Source organism: Phoca vitulina, unplaced genomic scaffold, assembly GCF_004348235.1.
Source record: "Phoca vitulina isolate PV1807 unplaced genomic scaffold, GSC_HSeal_1.0 scaffold19, whole genome shotgun sequence".
Classification (NCBI taxonomy): domain Eukaryota; kingdom Metazoa; phylum Chordata; class Mammalia; order Carnivora; family Phocidae; genus Phoca; species Phoca vitulina.
Window position 1 is genome coordinate 14,490,203 of NW_022589722.1, and position 20,276 is coordinate 14,510,478.

At 41.8% G+C, this 20,276-nt stretch overlaps 1 protein-coding gene across 3 annotated transcripts in view; it reads left to right on the plus strand.

The window, feature by feature from the left end:
* ANO4 (anoctamin 4) overlaps positions 1-20,276 on the plus strand; it is a 350,573-nt gene that overhangs the window by 76,448 nt on the left and 253,849 nt on the right. For 2 of the 3 annotated variants that reach the window (XM_032416459.1, XM_032416460.1), the window contains exon 1: positions 6,130-7,659. The exons of the other annotated variant lie outside the window; for it this stretch is intronic. In XM_032416459.1, the coding sequence (XP_032272350.1) occupies positions 7,320-7,659 (340 nt within the window). In that variant the 5' untranslated portion in view covers positions 6,130-7,319. Of the gene's footprint in view, positions 1-6,129; positions 7,660-20,276 lie in introns of those variants that run through there. 3 annotated transcript variants of the gene reach the window in all.

Consider the following 20,276-nt stretch of genomic DNA (forward strand, 5'->3'; position numbering starts at 1 on the left):
ATGGTAGGCAGAGGTCTTAGCCTGTTCTCTATTTTATAAATGAGGAAAATGATTGCTATAGAATTTAGGAAACTTTTCCAAGTTTACACTGTTATGTGGAGGTATATCTGAGGGTAAACTTGTTCCCTTTTTCAGGAAATATTTGTTGAACATCTGTTCATGGCTCTATACTAAGCACTGCTTCTGAAGAAAAGGAGGTGAATAAAGTTATATGGCCAGCTATCATAGCTGGTCGGGAAAAATAGAAAAATCAATAATGGTCAAACAGAGTGGGGACAATGATAGAGATGGGTAGAAGGTATTCAGAGAACACAGAAGAGGGGATACTATTTTAGCTTGGCAAGGCGGGTGGGAGAGAAATTGTGGAATATGATGTCTATATTGTATCATAAAGAGTGGGTAGAAAGAAGTTTGCCCGTTATGTGAAGACTGTGGTGAAGGAAATGTGTTCCAGCAGGAACAAAGGCATGTGGTGGGAAATAGCAAGGTGAATATGGGAACCAAAGCCATTTCATATTATAGGAGAATCTTTTGTGAGGCAGAGAATGTCAGGATCTAAAGCAATGACTAGATGGCTAGCTTGTGCTTGTCACGGTAAGCAGTATGGGCTTTATCTTTTAGGATAGCAGAGGATCTTAAAATATTTAAGAGGGAGGGCATCTGGGTGGCTCGGTTGATTGGGCGACTGCCTTCAGCTCAGGTCATGATTCTGGAGTCCCACCTCCGGCTCCCTGCTCAGCAGAGAGTCTGCTTCTCCCTCTGACCCTCCCCCATCCCATGCTCTCTCTCTCTCTCTCTCTCTCTCTCTCTCATTCTCTCTCTCTCAAATAAATAAATAAAATCTTTAAAAAAAATATTTAAGAGGGAAACTTGGCAGGACTTTCTGATTGGAGGTAGGGGTAAGGCTGAGGGAGAGATGAGCAGAATATGATTCTCTTGTGGACTTCATTTCTTTTCTAGTTAGTTGGGTTCATCAAGATTTAAGGTGGTGGTGCTTTTGTTTCGGTCGGAGCAAAGCAGTGTGGTGTCTATGGGAGTGGGGCAGCCTTTATTGGGCATATGGAGGCTCAAGCATTCTTGAAATGCCTGAGAGGACATCCAGGTACATTTGGAGGTCACTGCCAGGGGCCATGGACATTATCACATTTTTAAAAACTCCTCTTTATTGCTAAGAAGTTTGCAGGTAAAAAAAAAAACATTATAAAGTTCAGCAAACCTTCTTAAATGGACAACCTCAAATGTACAACAGACAAAGCAGAACCAGAAGTTCTTTTGGGTAGAGTAGCTCCTCATGACAGAATGACAATACTAGGTGGTAATAATAGTAACTAACATTTATGGGGCACTCGTTATTTTCCACGTGTGGTGCTAAACGCTTTACATTCATGATCTTATTTAATCCTCACTACAGCCCTTAAATGAGGAAACAAGGGCACAGAGAATGTAATTGCTTGCCCAGGGTCACTAATTAATGCACGTGCTGAGGGAAGTACTGACTCTAAGACCCTCACTCATAAGCTCCAGGCCATCCTGCCTCCCTGTGAAGCTGATAGGCAGACAGGTGTGGTGCCACATCAAGATTTTCAGGGTTCAGCTGTCAAAACGATGGCATCATTGAATCACCCATGTGAAATAAGAGGTTGAGTGCTTTACATCAGCTCTGAGAAGTGGTAGATGTGGGACAAAAGGAAGAAATTAGATGATCTCTGAAGCTCTGTGAGTTTGTAACAGAACTACAACCTCCTTAAACTGAAATTATAAAATAATCTATGTTACTGCTTCTCTTAGAAAAGATTTTTCTTACTAAATAGGTCAATGGGAGAAGACAAAATGAAACAGATTAAATATTAAAGACCTCCATTTGAAATCAAACCGTTAGAACCAGCAAAGAAAATTAAATGTAACCATTCCTTAATTTCTTGGCAGGGATATATGTATGAAAACATAAATTCTGTCATCAGAGGTAGAAGAATTTGAGATCGGGGGCTTCATGGGTCAGGAAGAGCAATTTTTTTTAAACTACGCCTCTGGAAACCACATATATAATTTATATTTGTTAAAATAAAGCTATAAACCTCATACTAAATATAGGAAACTGACATTTTCTATATTTATATGGGTATGGATTATATAATTAATTTCTACTTATTCCTTGCTTCTTAGAAACTTTATGCTCCTTCATAGCTCAAAGAAGATTCCTTTTAATTTCCTCTGTTTACATTAATTTGCACATAAAAAGGCTTTTGTCTTACTTGAAATGAAGAACCAGGCACAGAAAATAATCAATGCCTGTGTGATTTAGCTTTCTCTCTTCTCAGAGATACAAGTGGAGTTTCAGGATTTGGGGTCTATTTTCCCTTAGCTTCCTGTTTCTTGCCAATAATTTCATCGCAAAAAACACTTCTGCCATCTGCCCCGCTTCCTTTCTCTATTTTCCACCCCCGTTTCCTCATTTTCTAATTACTCCCAACAGCAGTGACTCAAACTTGTATTAGAAGCAAGAGTCACACAGTTGCCAAATAGGAGTAGAATTTCACAAAAGGAGTCATTGTGTATCTGGATTTTCATCTCCCAGAGAAAAAGAGCAAGGACCCTTAGGGAAAGTCAAGCCTTAGGGCACAAAGTAATATAAACATATTCAGGAATAGCACTTTCCTATACTTCCACTCTGTTACATCTTTAAGGTAGCCTTCCAGGCTGTTCACAGTTACTTGATTCCTTCCCTCTTTTGGGATACAGTATCATACAGTTGCTCTTCCCTACTCAGCTGAACTCAGATATGGGCATATGGCTTGCCAGAGCCAGCTACATGCGGTGGTAGTGATAGATGTCACTTTTGAGCAAAAGATTCAAGAGTCAATGCATGCTTTGATGTATTCTAAATATTTTTTAAGATTTTATTTATTTGAGAGAGCCTGTGCACAAGTAGAGGGGAGGGGCAGAGGGAGAGGGAGAAGCAGACTCCCTGCTGAGCAGAGAGCCCCCATGCGCTTGATACCAGGACCCCAGAATCACTCACTACCTGAGCTGAAGGCAGACGCTTGACTGGCTGAGCCACCCAGGCACCACAGAGTATTCTGATTCTTGACCATAGCTGTACTCGAGTCTCTTGAGTGATGATATGTACAGTCCCCTAGCTGACTCACAACAGGACTTGTAACCCGACCAAGAAATAAATCTTTGTTGTTTTAAGTCACTGAGATTTTTGGGGTTGTTTCTGTGGCAAAATCTAATCCATCCTGACTAATACAATAAACTCTTGTAGCATCTTAAGCTCATAAAAATGTATAATCCTGGGCGCCTGGGTGGCTCAGTCGGTTAAGTGTCTGCCTTCAGTTCAGGTCATGATCCTGGGGTCCTGGGATCCAGTCCCACATCACGTCAGGCTCCCTGCTCAGCGGGGAGCCTGCTTCTCCCTCTTCCCCTTCCCCCTACTTGTGCTTGCGTGTGTGTGTGCACGCGCACTCTCGCTCTCTGTCTTGGTCTCTCAAATAAATAAAAAAATCTTTTAAAAAATGTATAATCCTATACATGGATCACGGATGATTTGCAGACTTGAAAATTTAAGTACTTTTGGAGCATTTGCTCTGAGAATGCACTTTTTCTGCATCTCTATAGTAGTGCCTGACCTATTGCATGACAGTTTTGTGTTTAGAGATCCGCCGTGTTTCCAGAGGCTTCTTAAGGGCAGGATGCTGTCTCGTTCTTTCTTAACCCTGGGCACCTAGCAGTATGTGTGACGTTTAGTGGGCACTAGATGATGATAGATCAGTGAAAGGGACCAAAAAATTGCCTGGCACATGATAGGTGATCACTGACTATTTGGTGTTAAATATCATAGTATTTGTGGTTGCGAGAAGTACATTCACCTCCTTGGTGGTAGCTCCTTGGCTAATTTTCCAGGCACAAAGGAACAGTTCAATGTGGATTCTTAAGTTGTATTTTCCATGCCACCAGGGCCTTTAAAAAGCTTTATTTAAAAAAGTACCATTAGTACAACTTTGGCTGGAGGGATGGTGTATTTGCATATCAGCTTGTTTGGAGCTGGATGCTGAGCTTGCATCTTGACCATCTTTCCACTGGGCATTATAATTAGGAGGAAATCCTGATGCTAAAGCTTGGCAAGTGAATGTTATTGATTCAAAGTTTATTATTTAACCAGGGATTGTGAAGAATTTTATTTGGTTCAAAATGTGCTCAATACATGCTATTCTGAATGTTGAGGAATTATCGACATGCTGCTTTGTGTGCTCGCCTTGGTCCAGTGGAAGCTTTGTCTTAATCCCTCTCCTCCTCCCACCAGCCCCATTTCATTTGTTTCTTCCCAAAAAGGATTCCCGGCATCTGGGAGAACATGCATACACAAAGCTGTTGTGATCAGGCTCCTACTTGCCTACCCTTCCGTTCTCTCCCTCCTCTCTAAATTTAAATTCCCTAAATGGCGCACACTTTTTCATGTTTGTCTTTTGTCTCAGCAGTTTCTCCAGTGCCCAAAAAGCCATTCCCCGGGTTTGTTCATTTATTCTCAAATATTTATCAAGAGCCTACTCTACACCAGACATTGTTCTAAGCCTTGTGAGGACAGCTTTTTGGGAGCTTATATTCTATTGGAAGAGACCGATGACTAACAAATAAGTAAATAACATAGTATGCCAGGTGGTGATAATAAAGAGGATAAGCGGGATCATGAATGTGGGAGTGGGGCAGGGCAGTGCTGCTAATTTTTGCGGGGAAAGGAAAGCCTGGTAGATAAGGTGCTTATTAGATTTCTTAAGCAAGGAAGAAAGCCGTGAGCACAGGGGATGAAGAGGAGCTGGAAGGGTTCACAGCAATGAGAAATGCAAATACAAAGGCTCTGAGACAGGAGCATGCTTAGGAGGACACAAAGAAGTCAGAGTCAGAGGGGTAGGTTGGGGGTGGGCTGCACAAACCATGTAGGGCTTTTTGATCAGTGTATTTTGATCTTTAGTCTGAGTGAAGTGGGAAGCTATTGTGCAGTTTTTTTGGGCAGAGGTGTGTCTTAAAAGGATCTGGCTGATGTGATGAAAATCGACTGTCAGGTGGGTAGAACAGGAAAAGGGTGACCAGTTAGGAATCTCTTAGACTTATTTAGACATGAGATGAAGGCATTGACCTTCAATACTCAGCTCAAGTGTTGGCTTTTCTGGGAAGCCTCTTCTAATTCCCCTAGGCTGAATTGGGCCTACTTCTGAGCTTAATTTTGAAATGAAGGTGTGTACTTGAGTTGGCTTAAGTCTGGAGGTCAACTGTAGAATAGAGAGTTCTCTGAATTCCTTGCCAGTTAGAACACTAAGTTTATTTAAAGATAATAAAATAAGCTAATTTAAAACATATATGGATGGTATGTTATTAAACTTTATAGTAACTGCCACAATTATTTAGAACTTAAGGAGAGGATATTTTGAAAAGGTTTAAAATTACCAGTGAATGGTAATAATAAAAAGCAGACTGACTCATAGTGGGTTCTATTATTGTTGTTAAATTCTTTATAATCTACCCTTTTAATGCCTGCACCCAGGATGGGCTTATCCCACCATGTCCTTGGTTTGTCACTGACAGGAAGAACTTTTTCTATCGTAGGTGACAGAGCACATGACTCAAAGTGCCTTGAGCAAAAGAGAAGTTCAAAGGAATATCTAGCTTCAGGCATGATTTGATCCAGGGATTCCGTTTTCCTCTGGGTTGGCTTCCTTCTCAGGCAGGCTTTCTACTCTTAGCTGCAAGGTGGCTGACAGTGGTTCCAGCCCTGTGGATGCCTTCCTTGCTCTGGGTCACTGCAGCAAAAGTCCCAAAATATCACTCTGATACCATCATATGCTCACTCTTGAGCCAATCACAGTGGCCAAGAGGATATGGTATTCTAACTGGCCAGACAGGCCTGGGTCTCTTTCCCCCTTGTCACTACAGCTTCCTCTCCCTTTAAGGTTAGGTTTCTCAGTGGGAACACCCTTTTCAACCTCCCTCCCTCCCTCCCTCTTTCTCCCTCTCTCTCTTTCTCTCTCCCTCTCTCACTCTCTGTCTCTTTCTCTCTCTCTCTCTCTCTCTCTCTCTCACACACACACCTACCTTTCATAATAAGCTCTGCTTTTGCCTCAAGGACTTTACTTGAGCCGATCTCATCATTTTTCTTGTGTGTGTGTGTTCAGAAAAACAAAATAATGCCTCACAAAAGCTGCATTTTGTTTTACCCTGTTGATGCTATATAAATCTGGGTCTCGGCATGAAACAGATGGAACACTCAAATTAGGATAATTTGAGAAGAATGTAATAAAGGGACCATTTGCAAAGGTGTGGGCAGGGTGTAAGGAAACCACAGGAACAGTACAGCGCTCTGGGGTTGTAACTGCAGCTCTGTTTACCTCCACTAGGCCTGAGGGGGTAGAGGTAGATAGAAGCCTCTGGCAGACTTGTGTAGGGGGACACAGCCAGTTGTTGCTGGAAATGAAGGTGTATATTTGAGTCTGCTTAAGTCTAGAGGCCAACTACATAGTTGGCCTCCAGATGGCAGCAATTAACACAGGGGCATTAATAGCCTGACATCACTCTCCTTTAGCTTTCCTGCCTTCTGCTGGCTCTCATTGGCAGAACCCACCAGAAGCCACAGGGGAGAGGAGTCCATTGATAGAACCCATCCAAGTCAGCCTCTCAGTGCATAGGACAGGATGGAGAGGGTGGAGAGAAGATCTGGAGGGACAGTGGGTGATAGCACAGTCCACCCCTTTTGCCCCTCTGTATATGCGTTTATCTTTTGTCTAAGTGTAATGTCCTTGTTGCCTTCACAGGGGTCTCAGCAAGCCCCATCAGCTATGGTTCATTGTTGAATAATGTCACTTCAGTGATGCTCCATCCTCAAACCAGGAGCAAGGGAATAAAGGAACAATGCAAAGCACAGTTGCTGCAGTGCTGGATTCTGTTGCATGAGTTGTCTTTCTCCACCCTCGCTCTTTGTGTCCCTTACTTCCTCCAGCTTCTTGGCTAGATAGGGCAGGAAGAGGGCGACCCCACACCTTTATTCCTGCAGAATCTCAGTTCTGGCGTCCCTTCTTTATTGGGTTGCTTCAGTGTTCCCTGGTTCCATGGAGGAACATAGTCCTCCATACTGTATTAGCCCAGTTTCTCCCTGGTAATTGGGATTAGTCAGTGAGTCCTTCTCTTGCCTGCTTAGTGATAAGACCAACCCAAGTGACCCAGAGCCATCTCAGCTTCCAACTCAGTGGAACTCTGACTGTGTTTCCTGATTAGAAGCATGTCACCAGGCACTAAGGCACTAAGACTTCCCAGATCAGGTGGTCAAGGTCATGGGGATGAAAAGCAAAAATTCTGTAAGTGGATTGTTAGGTATTAGGGTGAGAGTTAGTATAAGAACGCTCTCACCTCTCCTCCTTGTTTCTGGACCAGTATATTTTGGTGGAGGCGGAGATAAATTATGTAAAATGCTGTTGATGTGGAAACATGGTAAGATCAGTAAATCCGTGGTTGAGAGTATCTTTTGTCTCAAATACATTCCCTGGACACAGGCCATGTTGGATAAGATAACACAGCAAACAGATAAGGCATGCTGCAAGTCCATGAATAGTGGTCCTGGCAGAACTGCTCCAGAGAATGATAACGACAGAGGGATCTGCTGCTACGGTAAAGGTATACTGTTTTTCCCTATAACTGAAAGCAAATTAATTCTGATTTCCTTTACTATGGGGATGGAGGGAAATAGCATTTGCCTGGTTAGTAGCTACATACCATATGCCACAGTCTGTTGATTCCCACAATAAAAAATACTGCTGCTGGAGCCACAGTTGTGATTGGCAATGCCACTTCGTTCAGTTTGTGATTGTCTCCCAATAGTCTCCACAAACCATCTGGCTTTTTCTGAGTTAAATAAAGATAAGATTGGAATCACCACCCTTTAATCCTTCTAGTCTTGGGTAGTAGCAGTAATCTTTGCAGTTCCCCTACGTGTGTGGCAATGATTTTAGTTTATTCTATTGGATAGGGTAGTTCTAGGAGTGTCCATGTGGCCCTAATTCAATGAGTCAGTGGATCAGTGTGGGGGTTTTGCCAATTGATAAATATATCTGTTTCTGCTGTACCTTCTGGGACTGGGGAAATAGCCCTGGGATAAGTCTCTGGTCCTTTGGGCCTACTGTGAGGTGGACTCAAGCCAAGATTCTTATCACCTATCTCCATAGGCTGCCCTCCTTTGAATCGTGCACCAAAGCAGTAATTCAGAGAGCAGTGTAAATTCAGACCCAGTATCTAGTTTGTGGACGTTCTGAGTATTTTTCTTTCTCTAGTGCATAGTCACCTTAGAAATAGCCACAGGATCCTCCCGGGAAGGCTTGAGGGATACGTGAGGCAGCACTGTAGAGTTGTCCTCAAAAGGACTCAGCCTCTCCCTCTGTTGAGAAGCTGTGGGTTAATGAAACTTGGTAAGAGGCTGAGAAGCCCTACTGTAGTGACTGCATTAGATCTCGGCCCATCAGACCTAGAATTTTTCCTCTCGTATGTGTCAAGTAGCACCTTCATAGGTCAATCTATTTTTATTTCATTTCTTGGAATCTTGATCCTTGTGGATCAAGGCTCCAGTTACCACTCAGTCTTGCATCCAGCTCGTCACTGATAGTCAGGTACCACCAGCTGGCTTCTACCATTCTTGGATCCCTTTATCTTCATTGAGATCAAAGAACTTGATTTCATTTCAGCATCCTCCTGCCACATACCATCTTCACCTGCAGAGGACAGCTGCAGCTTTTCAAGGGTGCCCCCCTCCCCAGTCTTGGTGAAGTGTGGGAGTTCTGGTTAGGGATTGGTGATTGCTTGTAACAGAGCCACTTCAGCATCCCATCTAAGGCTTTAGACTCTTTCCCCTACAGTAGAAATCAGCTCCCTCAACTTCTGTACAGGGCCACATGGTAAATATTTGGTCAAGACACAAAATTCAACTGTTTTTGCCAAAGACTGATAATTTTTGTTGTGGTGATGGTGGTGGTGGTTGTTTGTGTGCTTGTATTTTAACATTAAAGCAACTAAAAACTATTCTTAGTTTGCGGACCGTACCAAAACAGACAGCAGTCCAGATTTAGCCCATAGGCCATAGTTCGCTGACCCTTACTGTACAGGATGGCAGGAAGATTCAATGTGACATCATAAACTTAGGGCACCTTTGAGTCCAGGCTTTAATTTGATGATTTGTCAAATCAGTGATGCCACTCTCTGGTGCTCAGCAAAAACATTAAATCCTAAATCTTGGGTGAGTGTATCCTGGTGCTGAATTAAACCAGACCAGTGCCCTTAGAAACTCGCAAATTCTCCCCTGGCTCCTGACAATACAGATTGGCGAGGTTCTCCCCAGGCTTTACTAGGACCTAACCTTAGGTATAGACCTAGAGGCAATGAGAGGTGGTAGAAATGGGTTCTGGGAGAGGATGAACCGCCAACAGGTTATTATGCAGGGAGAGGCTGATTTCTTTAGGGAGGAAATGTCTATCCCCATGTGCAGGAGGATTTTATGGGTTCAGAGTTTTTGGCTTTGTCTATGTCTGCCCGTTTATCAGGATCACACACTCTGCCCACCAAGACCTTACCTTAATATCACACACCTGGTGGAGCTGATTGTTGATCAGCACTGCAGCTCTACAACCTTTATAATCTGGCTCTAGGCTTGGTCCTCAGCCATGACTCTAGAAGATGAGGGATTGCTATACTGTAGGAGATGAGGAGCTATGGGAACTTTCTGTCTTATTCATGCATGCTCTCAATTGTATATTCACAGATTTCAATTTCTCATTTTCCATTTGTACACCTTCTAGGGCTGCGATAAGAAGCAAGAGACTTGATAATATTTATAATCACTACCATCACCATAGCAATAAATTGCCTTGGCCTCTTAACCACCCAGCACCTTGCCTTCCACCTGTACTTCATCCTGTGCCACCACTGGTGACAACTTAAGTAACTGATGTCATCCTTGGCTTGGGTCATTGGCCTTCCCTTTTCTCCTGGCAAGGAGGTTTTGCCTGCACTTCTCAAATAACATGAGCAATCCAATGCCAGAATCCCACTTCACAGTCTTAGTAGAAAACAAATAACATGTTCAGGTTAGGATAATTTGAGAGGAATTTCATAAAGGGATATGGAGGCCTGAAGCAGTGATGGGAGACAGCAATTGCTGGAACTCAAGGCAATTGTCACTATGTAGGAAGGGTTGCCAGAAAGGAGCTAAGAAGATCCTAAGTTGAGGGACAGAGTCAGCACTTTTGTCATTTTCCTGTAATATTTTATACAGTTATGCAGCCAATCTCGTTTTAAATGTACTTTATTTATAACTCCAGAGCATCCTGTGACTCCCGTTTTTAAAAGTTCGCAAAATAATTATTTCACTTTCTTTAGACATCCTTATCATGTATTTCAGCTGATGGAATTTAGTTAAGCATCCTCGGCTGTCTATTGAAAAACTAAATGAATACAGTGAGGATTTCTTTTCAGTTTTCATTAACTTTTTTTACAGTGTAGTCCTTGAAACATGACAGTTTGTCATTCCATAGATTTGTAGGATTTTTTTTTCTTTTTTAGAAAACCATCCTGATCTGTTTTCTTCAAATACTGTCATAGCATAATTTATTTTATTCCCTTAGCCTGTGGATCATTTTTATCTGATGATTACTTTCATTTAAATTTTAATTAGGGTTTGCAAGCCCTTCCTTTAGATACTGCAGGACAGTAAATAAACTTTTGTAGTGTGGCAGGGTGATCCATAGTCCAGGAAATCAATATCCCAGCTTCTGTATGCATTAGTTCAAGGCAAGAACTATTTTTTCATTTGTTCTTGAAATTACTTTAGATTTTCAAACATAAAATTCTACAATATTCTATAAGTTAAGGATGTAGGTTCGTTGGTTCTAAAGAAGTCTCCTTCTCCACAGTGGTGTTTTTCAGGTATTATTGGGATATGTCTTTATTTATATGGAGAATGGGTCCTCTTACTCTTCTGCATCTCTCCTACCCAGTCCTAGGAGATGACAAAAAACCTCCTTTAAGAGGTGGCCTCTTACGTGCCTCTTAACATCACTGTCTCCATGTATGGGGCTATTAATTATTTCCTGGAAATCATTTTACTAGGGCAGACCTAGTAGTCTATCTCCATCCATCACTTTGTGATTACTGAGTTTTTATATCCCCTTAAATTTTGATGAGCTGTTGCTAAAAGAAAGAAGGTCATATATCACGTCCATTTTATTGAAAGGACTAGACAAGACAAAAAGGTGCTACATAATCCATTATGCCCATGAAACTATCTAAGCCATATTCTTCAAAAGATAAAAATTTCTTTAATCAAACTCTGTACAAATAAATGGGGTGTTGTTTGTGAGAAACCCTTCTCTCTCCATGCCAAACTTTTTAGCACCTTTCAATATATAACTTGAAAGTCTACTTCTCTATGAAGTGCTTTTTCTTTTTCTTTTCTTTTCTTTTCTTTTTTTTCTTTTTTGAGACTGCTAGAAGCAATTAGCTGTTCCCAGAGCTGTGCCCCAGTGCATTTTGGATGCATTTCTGTTATAGCACTAAACACCTCTTGGTTTGTTAATGTATCTTTTTACAAGTCTTTCTCCTGCTGTAGACTGAGAGCCCCGAGAGCACAGACTGTTAATTATTTACCATTCTGTACACAGGGCTGCTCGGTGCATGATGGCCGACTGTAAATTTTGAGCAGCGAGCTTAGCTGACATGTCTTTGCATTTATACGGGATTGCCACTAATAACTCAACTGAATTTATGATGCATTGAGGATGTTGTTTTCCTAGTCTCAGCAGCCAGATGGTTACTGGATGAACTTTTTCAATAGCTTTTGTTCATTCATTCATTCAGCATTTGTTAAGCACCTATTAAATGCCAAGCTCTGACTTAAGCTTTGGGAATTACAAAAGAGTAACACCTTGTGCTGCTTTGCCCTTCTTTCAGTTAGGAAGAAATTATAAAAACAGAACAGCTGTGTCACAGTACTCTAGATGCTGTCACAGGGAAGAGTGGGAGCAAAGGAGATGGAGTGGAACAGGGCAGCTGAAGGATACCCACCAGCCCCCAAGGGAGAGTGAATGTATGATCATGAGGTCAGTTCAATTTTCCGAGCAACCCTGGCAAGCTGCTATAGTCAGGAACATGGATTCCTGTGTCCAGGTAACCATTTGCCTTTCACTCTATGATGTCAAGTGATAATGAGGATTAGCTGCAGAATTAACACACATTTTCAGCTAAGCAAGTCATTAAAAATAAATGTAAATCCAATTTAGCTACTCTTTTAGCTTTAATAAACTAATACGTTACCATAAGAACCTTGTTAATTTGTACGTTGATAGGAAAAAGCCACAAAAATGACCTGGTTTGCACTTTAATTTATATTCAAGCAGCTGTAATTTTATAAAAATGGGACACATTGGCCATCTACAAAGTACTTACTATGTGATTTCTACAAGTCATTGAAAGTAATTATCGTATAATCCAAATGCTTCCCTGAGGTTCCCATAGGAAGTAAATAATGTTCAGTCCTAAGTACCTAGGACCTTTTCTCCCCACCATCTACTAATTTAATAAACGCAGAGTGCCCACTACGTGCCAGCAAACAAAAAGACAAAAATCCTAAGTTTACTCTTGGCCTGACTCCAGAGGTCACATAGAATAATTACTGGAAAGAATACTTTCAGAGGCTCCTTCCAACATCCTACAGCTGGGACTCCTAAGCCAGTCCTTTGTGGGGCTCTCTCTTTCTGAAACTACACAGACTCCAGAGACCTGCTGCCAGAGAAGTGATGAGTTTGTGTTAATTAAATTAACTGGTGGCTGTAGCAGATGAACATTAAAATCCCTGTGGCTGAACACAGTAGAAGTCTCTCACTCAGCTCAAGTCCAGCTATCCTGCAGGGAGGAAGTGAAATTCTGCCCCATCTCCAAGGACCCAAGACTGTCCTCTGCCATCGTCAACACGTGGTTTCCAATATATACCAACCCACTGACACCCTGAAGAGAGAGTGGGTGATTTCCTGCAGGAAGGTTCTGTGAGCCAGGGTGGCACACGTCGCCTGTGCCCTCATCCCACTCAGGCACAAACACTACAGGGACTCAGACACATGGGCACAAACACTGCAGGAGAAGGAGCTTGGGGAATGCAATCTAGCTGTGTGGGGGAAAAAAAAGAGCTAGGTTTGGTGACTGACTAGTATCTGCCACAATGATGCATAAACATACTGTTTTTGCTATTATTATTAATTATTAATCACATCCACAATTACCATTTATTGAGCACCAACTTGCAATAAGGATTTTATACTAATTACATCATAATTTTCACAACAACCCCATTTACCCCTTATATTTATTGTGCTCCTCTCATGGGCCAAGTATTAAGCTAGAGTGGAAGCAGTAATAAAAATTGATCAGATTAGGGATATATATATATATATATTTTATAGGATTTTTTGACATATTGCTTCTGATATAAACAACAGAGGAATCAAGAATGACTTTCAAGTTTGGGCATGAGCAACTGGGAGAATGTTGTCATTTACTGAAATCAGAGCACTGAGGCAGGGGTAGCTTTGTGGGGAGGATGTGGGAAAACGCAGAAGTTATTGTTCTTGGGTTTTTTGTGGGGGGCTTATCAAGTTTGAGATCTCTCCTAGACATGCTGCCAAGGTGGCAGTTGGATAAAGAAGTCTGGAGCTTTGGGGTGCCTGGGTGATTCAGTTGGTTAAGTATCCGACTCTTGATTTCAACTCAGGTCGCAGTCTCAGGGTTGTGAGATAAAGCCCCGCATCAGACTCTGTGCTAGTCATGGAGCCTGCTTAAGATTCTCCCTCTTCCTCTCCTTCTGCCTCACCCCCACCCCACCCACACTCACACGCTCTCTTTCTCCCTCCCAAAATAGAAAAAAGTCTGGACCTTAGGAGAGGTTGGGACTAAAGATTTAATTTAGATGTCATCAGCATAGATATGGTTATTAAGCCAGGAGAGCAAATGAGAGCCTTAGAGGGAGGGCATAGATAGAAGAAGATGGTTTGTGTTGGTGTTTAGGGTTCCTCTAACCTTGAGGAAGGAACCAGAGCCAGCTTCATGGGCATGCGACTTTCACAGGTGTGTGCACAGGGCTTCTGTGCTTTAAAGGGTCCATGCTTGGTTTAATGGTTTACTGTTGCTGTCATGGAATTCTTAATTTTTTAAGGACCCTACATTTTCATTCTTCAGTGGATCCTATAAATCATATATAAGTTTGTCAGTCCTAGGAGAAATTCCTAGTGAGGCAGAGGAAATTGAGTGTGGGGTCCTGAGGGCAAGGCAAGGAAAGGCTTTTATGGTGGAAGAAGTTGTGAGCGAATCAAGGAAAATAAAGACAGAGAAATAACTATGGGATTTGACAAGATGGAGATTGGTGGCAACTTTGACAAGAGGCAGAGTAGAGTGGAAAGGGCAGAAAGCCCATTGGGATTGGCTGAAAAAAAAATGGTCTTACAGATGACTCTACCTGCAGTTTTGTGGTGGGCAGGGTGTAGGGAAATGTGATGGTAGCTGGAAGGGGCTGCTGGGTCAAGGGATGTTTTTGAAAGTAAAGGATGTTTATCTGCAATGTGAGGGACTCAGTAGACAGGGAGATACTGGTGATGCAGTGAGAAAGGGAACAATCGTGGGGAAAGTGCTTGAGTAGGTGAGAGAGAGCATGTGGAGGACACGTGGTGGGGGGGTGATTGTAAGAATAGACATCTTTATTTCAAAAGCAGAGAAGACAGAGCCTATGGGTTCAGGTAGGTTGGCGATTGAGAGTTGGGTCTAGGCTGACTGCCTCTTTTTCGAAGGAGTCTGACATGAGGTTAGTAGCTGAGGTGTTTGTAGGAGGTGTCATGAGTTTGCTGTGTCACTTTGGAGAACTGACAGGTTAGTTTATATAAGAAGGTAGGATTTGGGGGCAATCTTGTGCTTAGGTCCCATTTGAGATTTTGCAAACATCCATTTACAGTCAACATGGTTGAATGACCTTTTTCCAGCATCTTTCAGTTGTTCCAGGTGCAAGTCTAGAGTAGAAGGACAGTGGAGTTTAGACAGAATTGGTTCTATTACTGTCCTTGTTTAACAGATGAAGAAACTGGGGTTCAGAGAACTTGCTAGTAATTGGCAAAATTCAGACATAAATCTCTGACCCCAGACCCCAAGTGCTTGAGTACTATGCTATATTTCAGAGCTGTTCTTGTTAATATGCACTAATCAGTATAGAGTCTGCGATAGTATGGCCCTTCCCCCAGTGGTGAGCAGGTGAGTAATACCATAGTTTGTATCTCAATTTTTTTCTAGTATTATTCAAAATGTCATGTTTTTTAGCTAGTCAACAAATCATGGCCTCTAGAATCACAAAGCAATATTGTCCATTAAAGATATGCTGGTGGGGTGGGAAGAGTTTGAGCAAGTTTGAGTACCACTTCTCCTGTTGGCCATGTGATGTGCTGGGCTGTGTAAGGATCCATTCAACATTTATTGAGGACCTATAGTGTGCCAAGCAATATGGAAGGTGCTGAGGAGATAGTAGTGAATTAATCTTAGTCTTATCCCCATGGGATTATAGTCCAGTGAATTCAGGGAGATAATATATGGACAGTGTTGTGTCCAACATAAGTTGGGCACTTGATAGGTGTAACTCTTTGCCGCCTTTATGTAGTTGTCCTCAAGTACCTGATGATACTTCTTTTTTTTTTAATTTTTTATTGTTATGTTAATCACCATACATTACATCATTAGTTTTTGATGTAGTGTTCCATGATTCATTGTTTGTGCGTAACACCCAGGGCTCCGTGCACAACGTGCCCTCTTTAATACCCATCACCAGGCCAACCCATCCTCCCACCCCCCTCCCCTCTAGAACCCTCAGTTTGTTTTTCAGAGTCCATCATCTCTCATGGTTCATCTCCCCCTCCAATTTCCCCCCTCCAATTTCCCCCCCTTCATTCTTCCCCTCCTGCTATCTTCCTCTTCTTTTTTTTTTTCTTAACATATATTGCATTATTTGTTTCAGAGATACAGATCTGTGATTCAACAGTCTTGCACAGTTCACAGTGCTCACCATAGCACATACCCTACCCGATCCTGAGATTAAGAATTCCTCATATCAGTGAGGTCATATGATACAATCATTCTCTGATTGACTTATTTCGCTCAGCATAACACCCTCCAGTTCCATCCATGTCGTTGCAAATGGCAAGATCTCATTCCTTTTGATGGCTGCATAATATTCCATTGTGTGTGTGTGTGTGTGTGTGTGTGTGTGTGTGTGTGTGTATATACCACATCTTCATCCATTCATCTGTCAATGGAAATCTTGGCTCTTTTTTTTTTTTTTTTTTTTAAAGATTTTATTTATTTATTTGACAGAGAGAGACACAGCGAGAGAGGGAACACAAGCAGGGGGGAGTGGGAGAGAGAGAAGCAGGCTTCCCGCAGAGCAGGGAGCCCGATGTGGGGCTCGATCCCAGGACCCTGGGATCATGACCTGAGCCGAAGGCAGACGCTTAATGACTGAGCCACCCAGGCGTCCCGGAAATCTTGGCTCTTTCCACAGTTTGGCTATTGTGGACATTGCTGCTATAAACATTGGGGTGCACGTACCCCTTCGGATCACTACATTTGTATCTTTGGGGTAAATACCCAGTAGTGCAATTGCTGGGTCGTATGGTAGCTCTATTTTCAACTTACTGAGGAACCTCCATACTGTTTTCCAGAGTGGTTGCACCAGCTTGCATTCCCAACAGTGTAGGAGGGTTCCCCTTTCTCTGCATCCCCGCCAACATCTGTTGTTTCCTGACTTGTTAATTTTAGCCATTCTGACTGGTGTGAGGTGGTATCTCATTGAGGTTTTGATTTGGATTTCCCTGATGCCGAGCGATGTTGAGCACTTTTTCATGTGTCTGTTGGCCATTTGGAAGTCTTCTTTGGAAAAATGTCTGTTCATGTCTTCTGCCCATTTCTTGATTGGATTATTTGTTCTTTGGGTGCTGAGTTTGATAAGTTCTTTAGAGATTTTGGATACTAGCCCTTTATCTGATATGTCATTTGCAAATATCTTCTCCCATTCTGTCGATTGTCTTTTGGTTTTGTTGACTGTTTCTTTTGCTGTGCAAAAGCTTTTTATCTTGATCAAGTCCCAAGAGTTCATTTTTGCCCTTGCTTCCCTTGCCTTTGGTGATGTTTCTAGGAAGAAGTTGCTGCGGCTGAGGTCGGAGAGGTTGCTGCCTCTGTTCTCCTTTAGGATTTTGATGCACTCCTGTCTCACATTTAGGTCTTTCAGCCATTTGGAGTCTATTTTTGTGTGTGGTGTAAGGAAATGGTCCAGTTTCATTCTTCTGCATGTGGCTGTCCAATTTTCCCAACACCATTTGTTGAAGAGACTGTCTTTTTTCCATTGGACATTCTTTCCTGCTTTGTCAAAGATTAGTTGACCATAGAGTTGAGGGTCTATTTCTGGGCTCTCTCTTCTGTTCCACTGATCTATGTGTCTGTTTTTGTGCCAGTACCATACTGTCTTGATGATGACAGCTTTGTAATAGAGCTGGAAGTCTGGAATTGTGATGCCACCAGCTTTGCTTTTCTTTTTCAACATTCCTCTGGCTATTCGGGGTCTTTTCTGGTTCCATACAAATTTTAGGATTATTTGTTCCATTTCTTTGGAAAAAGTTGATGGTATTTTTTTTTTTAAAGATTTTATTTATTTATTTGACAGAGAGAGACACAATGAGAGAGGGACCCCAAGCAGGGGGAGTGGGAGAGGGAGAAGCAGGCTTCCTGTGGGGCAGGGAGCCCAATGTGGGGCTTGATCCCAGGACCCTGGGATCATGACCTGAGCCGAAGGCAGATGCTTAATGACTGAGCCACCCAGGCGCCCCCAAAAGTTGATGGTATTTTGATGGGGATTGCATTGAATGTGTAGATTGCTCTAGATAGCATTGACATCTTCACAATATTTGTTCTTCCAGTCCATGAGCATGGAACGTTTTTCCATTTCTTTGTGTCTTCCTCAATTTCTTTCATGAGTATTTTATAGTTTCTGAGTACAGATCCTTTGCCTCTTTGGTTAGATTTATTCCTAGGTATCTTATGGTTTTGGGTGCAATTGTAAATGGGATCGACTCCTTAATTTCTCTTTCTTCTGTCTTGTTGTTGGTGTATAGGAATGCCACTGATTTCTGTGCATTGATTTTATATCCTGCCACTTTACGGAATTCCTGTATGAGTTCTAGCAGTTTTGGGGTGGAGCCTTTTGGGTTGTCCACATAAAGTATCATATCATCTGCAAGCAGTGAGAGTTTGACTCCTTCTTTGCTGATTTGGATGCCTTTTATTTCTTTTTGTTGTCTGATTGCTGTGGCTAGGACTTCCAATACTATGTTGAATAGCAGTGGTGATAGTGGACATCCCTGCCGCATTCCTGACCTTAGGGGGAAAGCTCTCAGTTTTTCCCCATTGCGAATGATATTTGCTGTAGGTTTTTCATAGATGGCTTTTATGATATTGAGGTATGTACCCTCTATCCCTATACTCTGAAGAGTTTTGATCAAGAAAGGATGCTGTACTTTGTCAAATGCTTTTTCTGCATCTATTGAGAGGATCATATGATTCTTGTTCTTTCTTTTGTTAATGTATTGTACCACGTCGATTGATTTGCAGATGTTGAACCAACCTTGCAGCCCAGGGATAAATCCCACTTGGTCGTGGTGAATAATCCTTTTAATGTACTGTTGGATCCTATTGGCTAGTATTTTGGTGAGAATTTTTGCATCCATGTTCATCAGGGATATTGGTCTGTAATTCTCCTTTTTGATGGGGTCTTTGTCTGGTTTTGGGATCAAGGTAATGCTGGCCTCATAAAATGAGTTTGGAAGTTTTCCTTCCATTTCTATTTTTTGGAACAGTTTCAGAAGGATGGGTATTAATTCTTCTTGAAATGTTTGGTAGAATTCCCCTGGGAAGCCATCTGGCCCTGGGCTTTTGTGTTTTGGGAGATTTTTGATGACTGCTTCTATTTCCTTAGTGGTTATAGGTCTGTTCAGGTGTTCTATTTCTTCCTGGTTCAGTTTTGGTAGTTGATACATCTCTAGGAATGCATCCATTACTTCCAGGTTATCTAATTTGTTGGCATAGAGTTGCTCATAATATGTTCTTATAATTGTTTGTATTTCTTTGGTGTTGGTTGTGATCTCTCCTCTTTCATTCATGATTTTGTTGATTTGGGTCATTTCTCTTTTCTTTTTGATAAGTCTGGCCAGGGGCTTATCAATCTTGTTAATTCTTTCAAAGAACCAGCTCCTAGTTTCGTTGATCTGTTCTACTGTTCTTTTGGTTTCTATTTCATTGATTTCTGCTCTGATCTTTATTATTTCTCTTCTCCTGCTGGGTTTAGGCTTTATTTGCTGTTCTTTCTCCAGCTCCTTTAGGTGTAGGGTTAGGTTGTGTACTTGAGACCTTTCTTGTTTCTTGAGAAAGGCTTGTATTGCTATATACTTTCCTCTTAGGACTGCCTTTGCTGTATTCCAAAGATTTTGAATAGTTGTGTTTTCATTTTCATTGGTTTCCATGAATTTTTTTAATTCTTCTTTAATTTCCTGGTTGACCCATTCATTCTTCAGTAGGATGCTCTTTAGCCTCCATGTATTTGAGTTCTTTCTGACTTTCCTCTTGTGATTGAGTTCTAATTTCAAAGCATTGTGGTCTGAAAATAGGCAGGGGATGATCCCAATCTTCTGGTACCGGTTGAGACCTGATTTATGACCTAGGATGTGATCTATTCTGGAGAATGTTCCATGGGCACTAGAGAAGAATGTGTATTCCGTTGCTTTGGGATGGAATGTTCTGAATATGTCTGTGAAGTCCATTTGGTCCAGTGTGTCATTTAAAGTCTTTATTTCCTTGTTGATCTTTTGCTTAGACGATCTGTCCATTTCAGTGAGGGGGGTGTTAAAGTCCCCCACTATTATTGTATTGTTGTCGATGTGTTTCTTTGCTTTTGTTATTAATTGCCTTATATAATTGGCTGCTCCCATGTTAGGGGCATAGATATTTACAATTGTTAGATCTTCTTGTTGGATAGACCCTTTAAGTATGATATAGTGTCCTTCCTCATCTCTTATTACAGTCTTTGGTTTAAAATCTAATTTGTCTGATATAAGGATTGCCACCCCAGCTTTCTTTTGGTGTCCATTAGCATGGTAAATGGTTTTCCACCCCCTCACTTT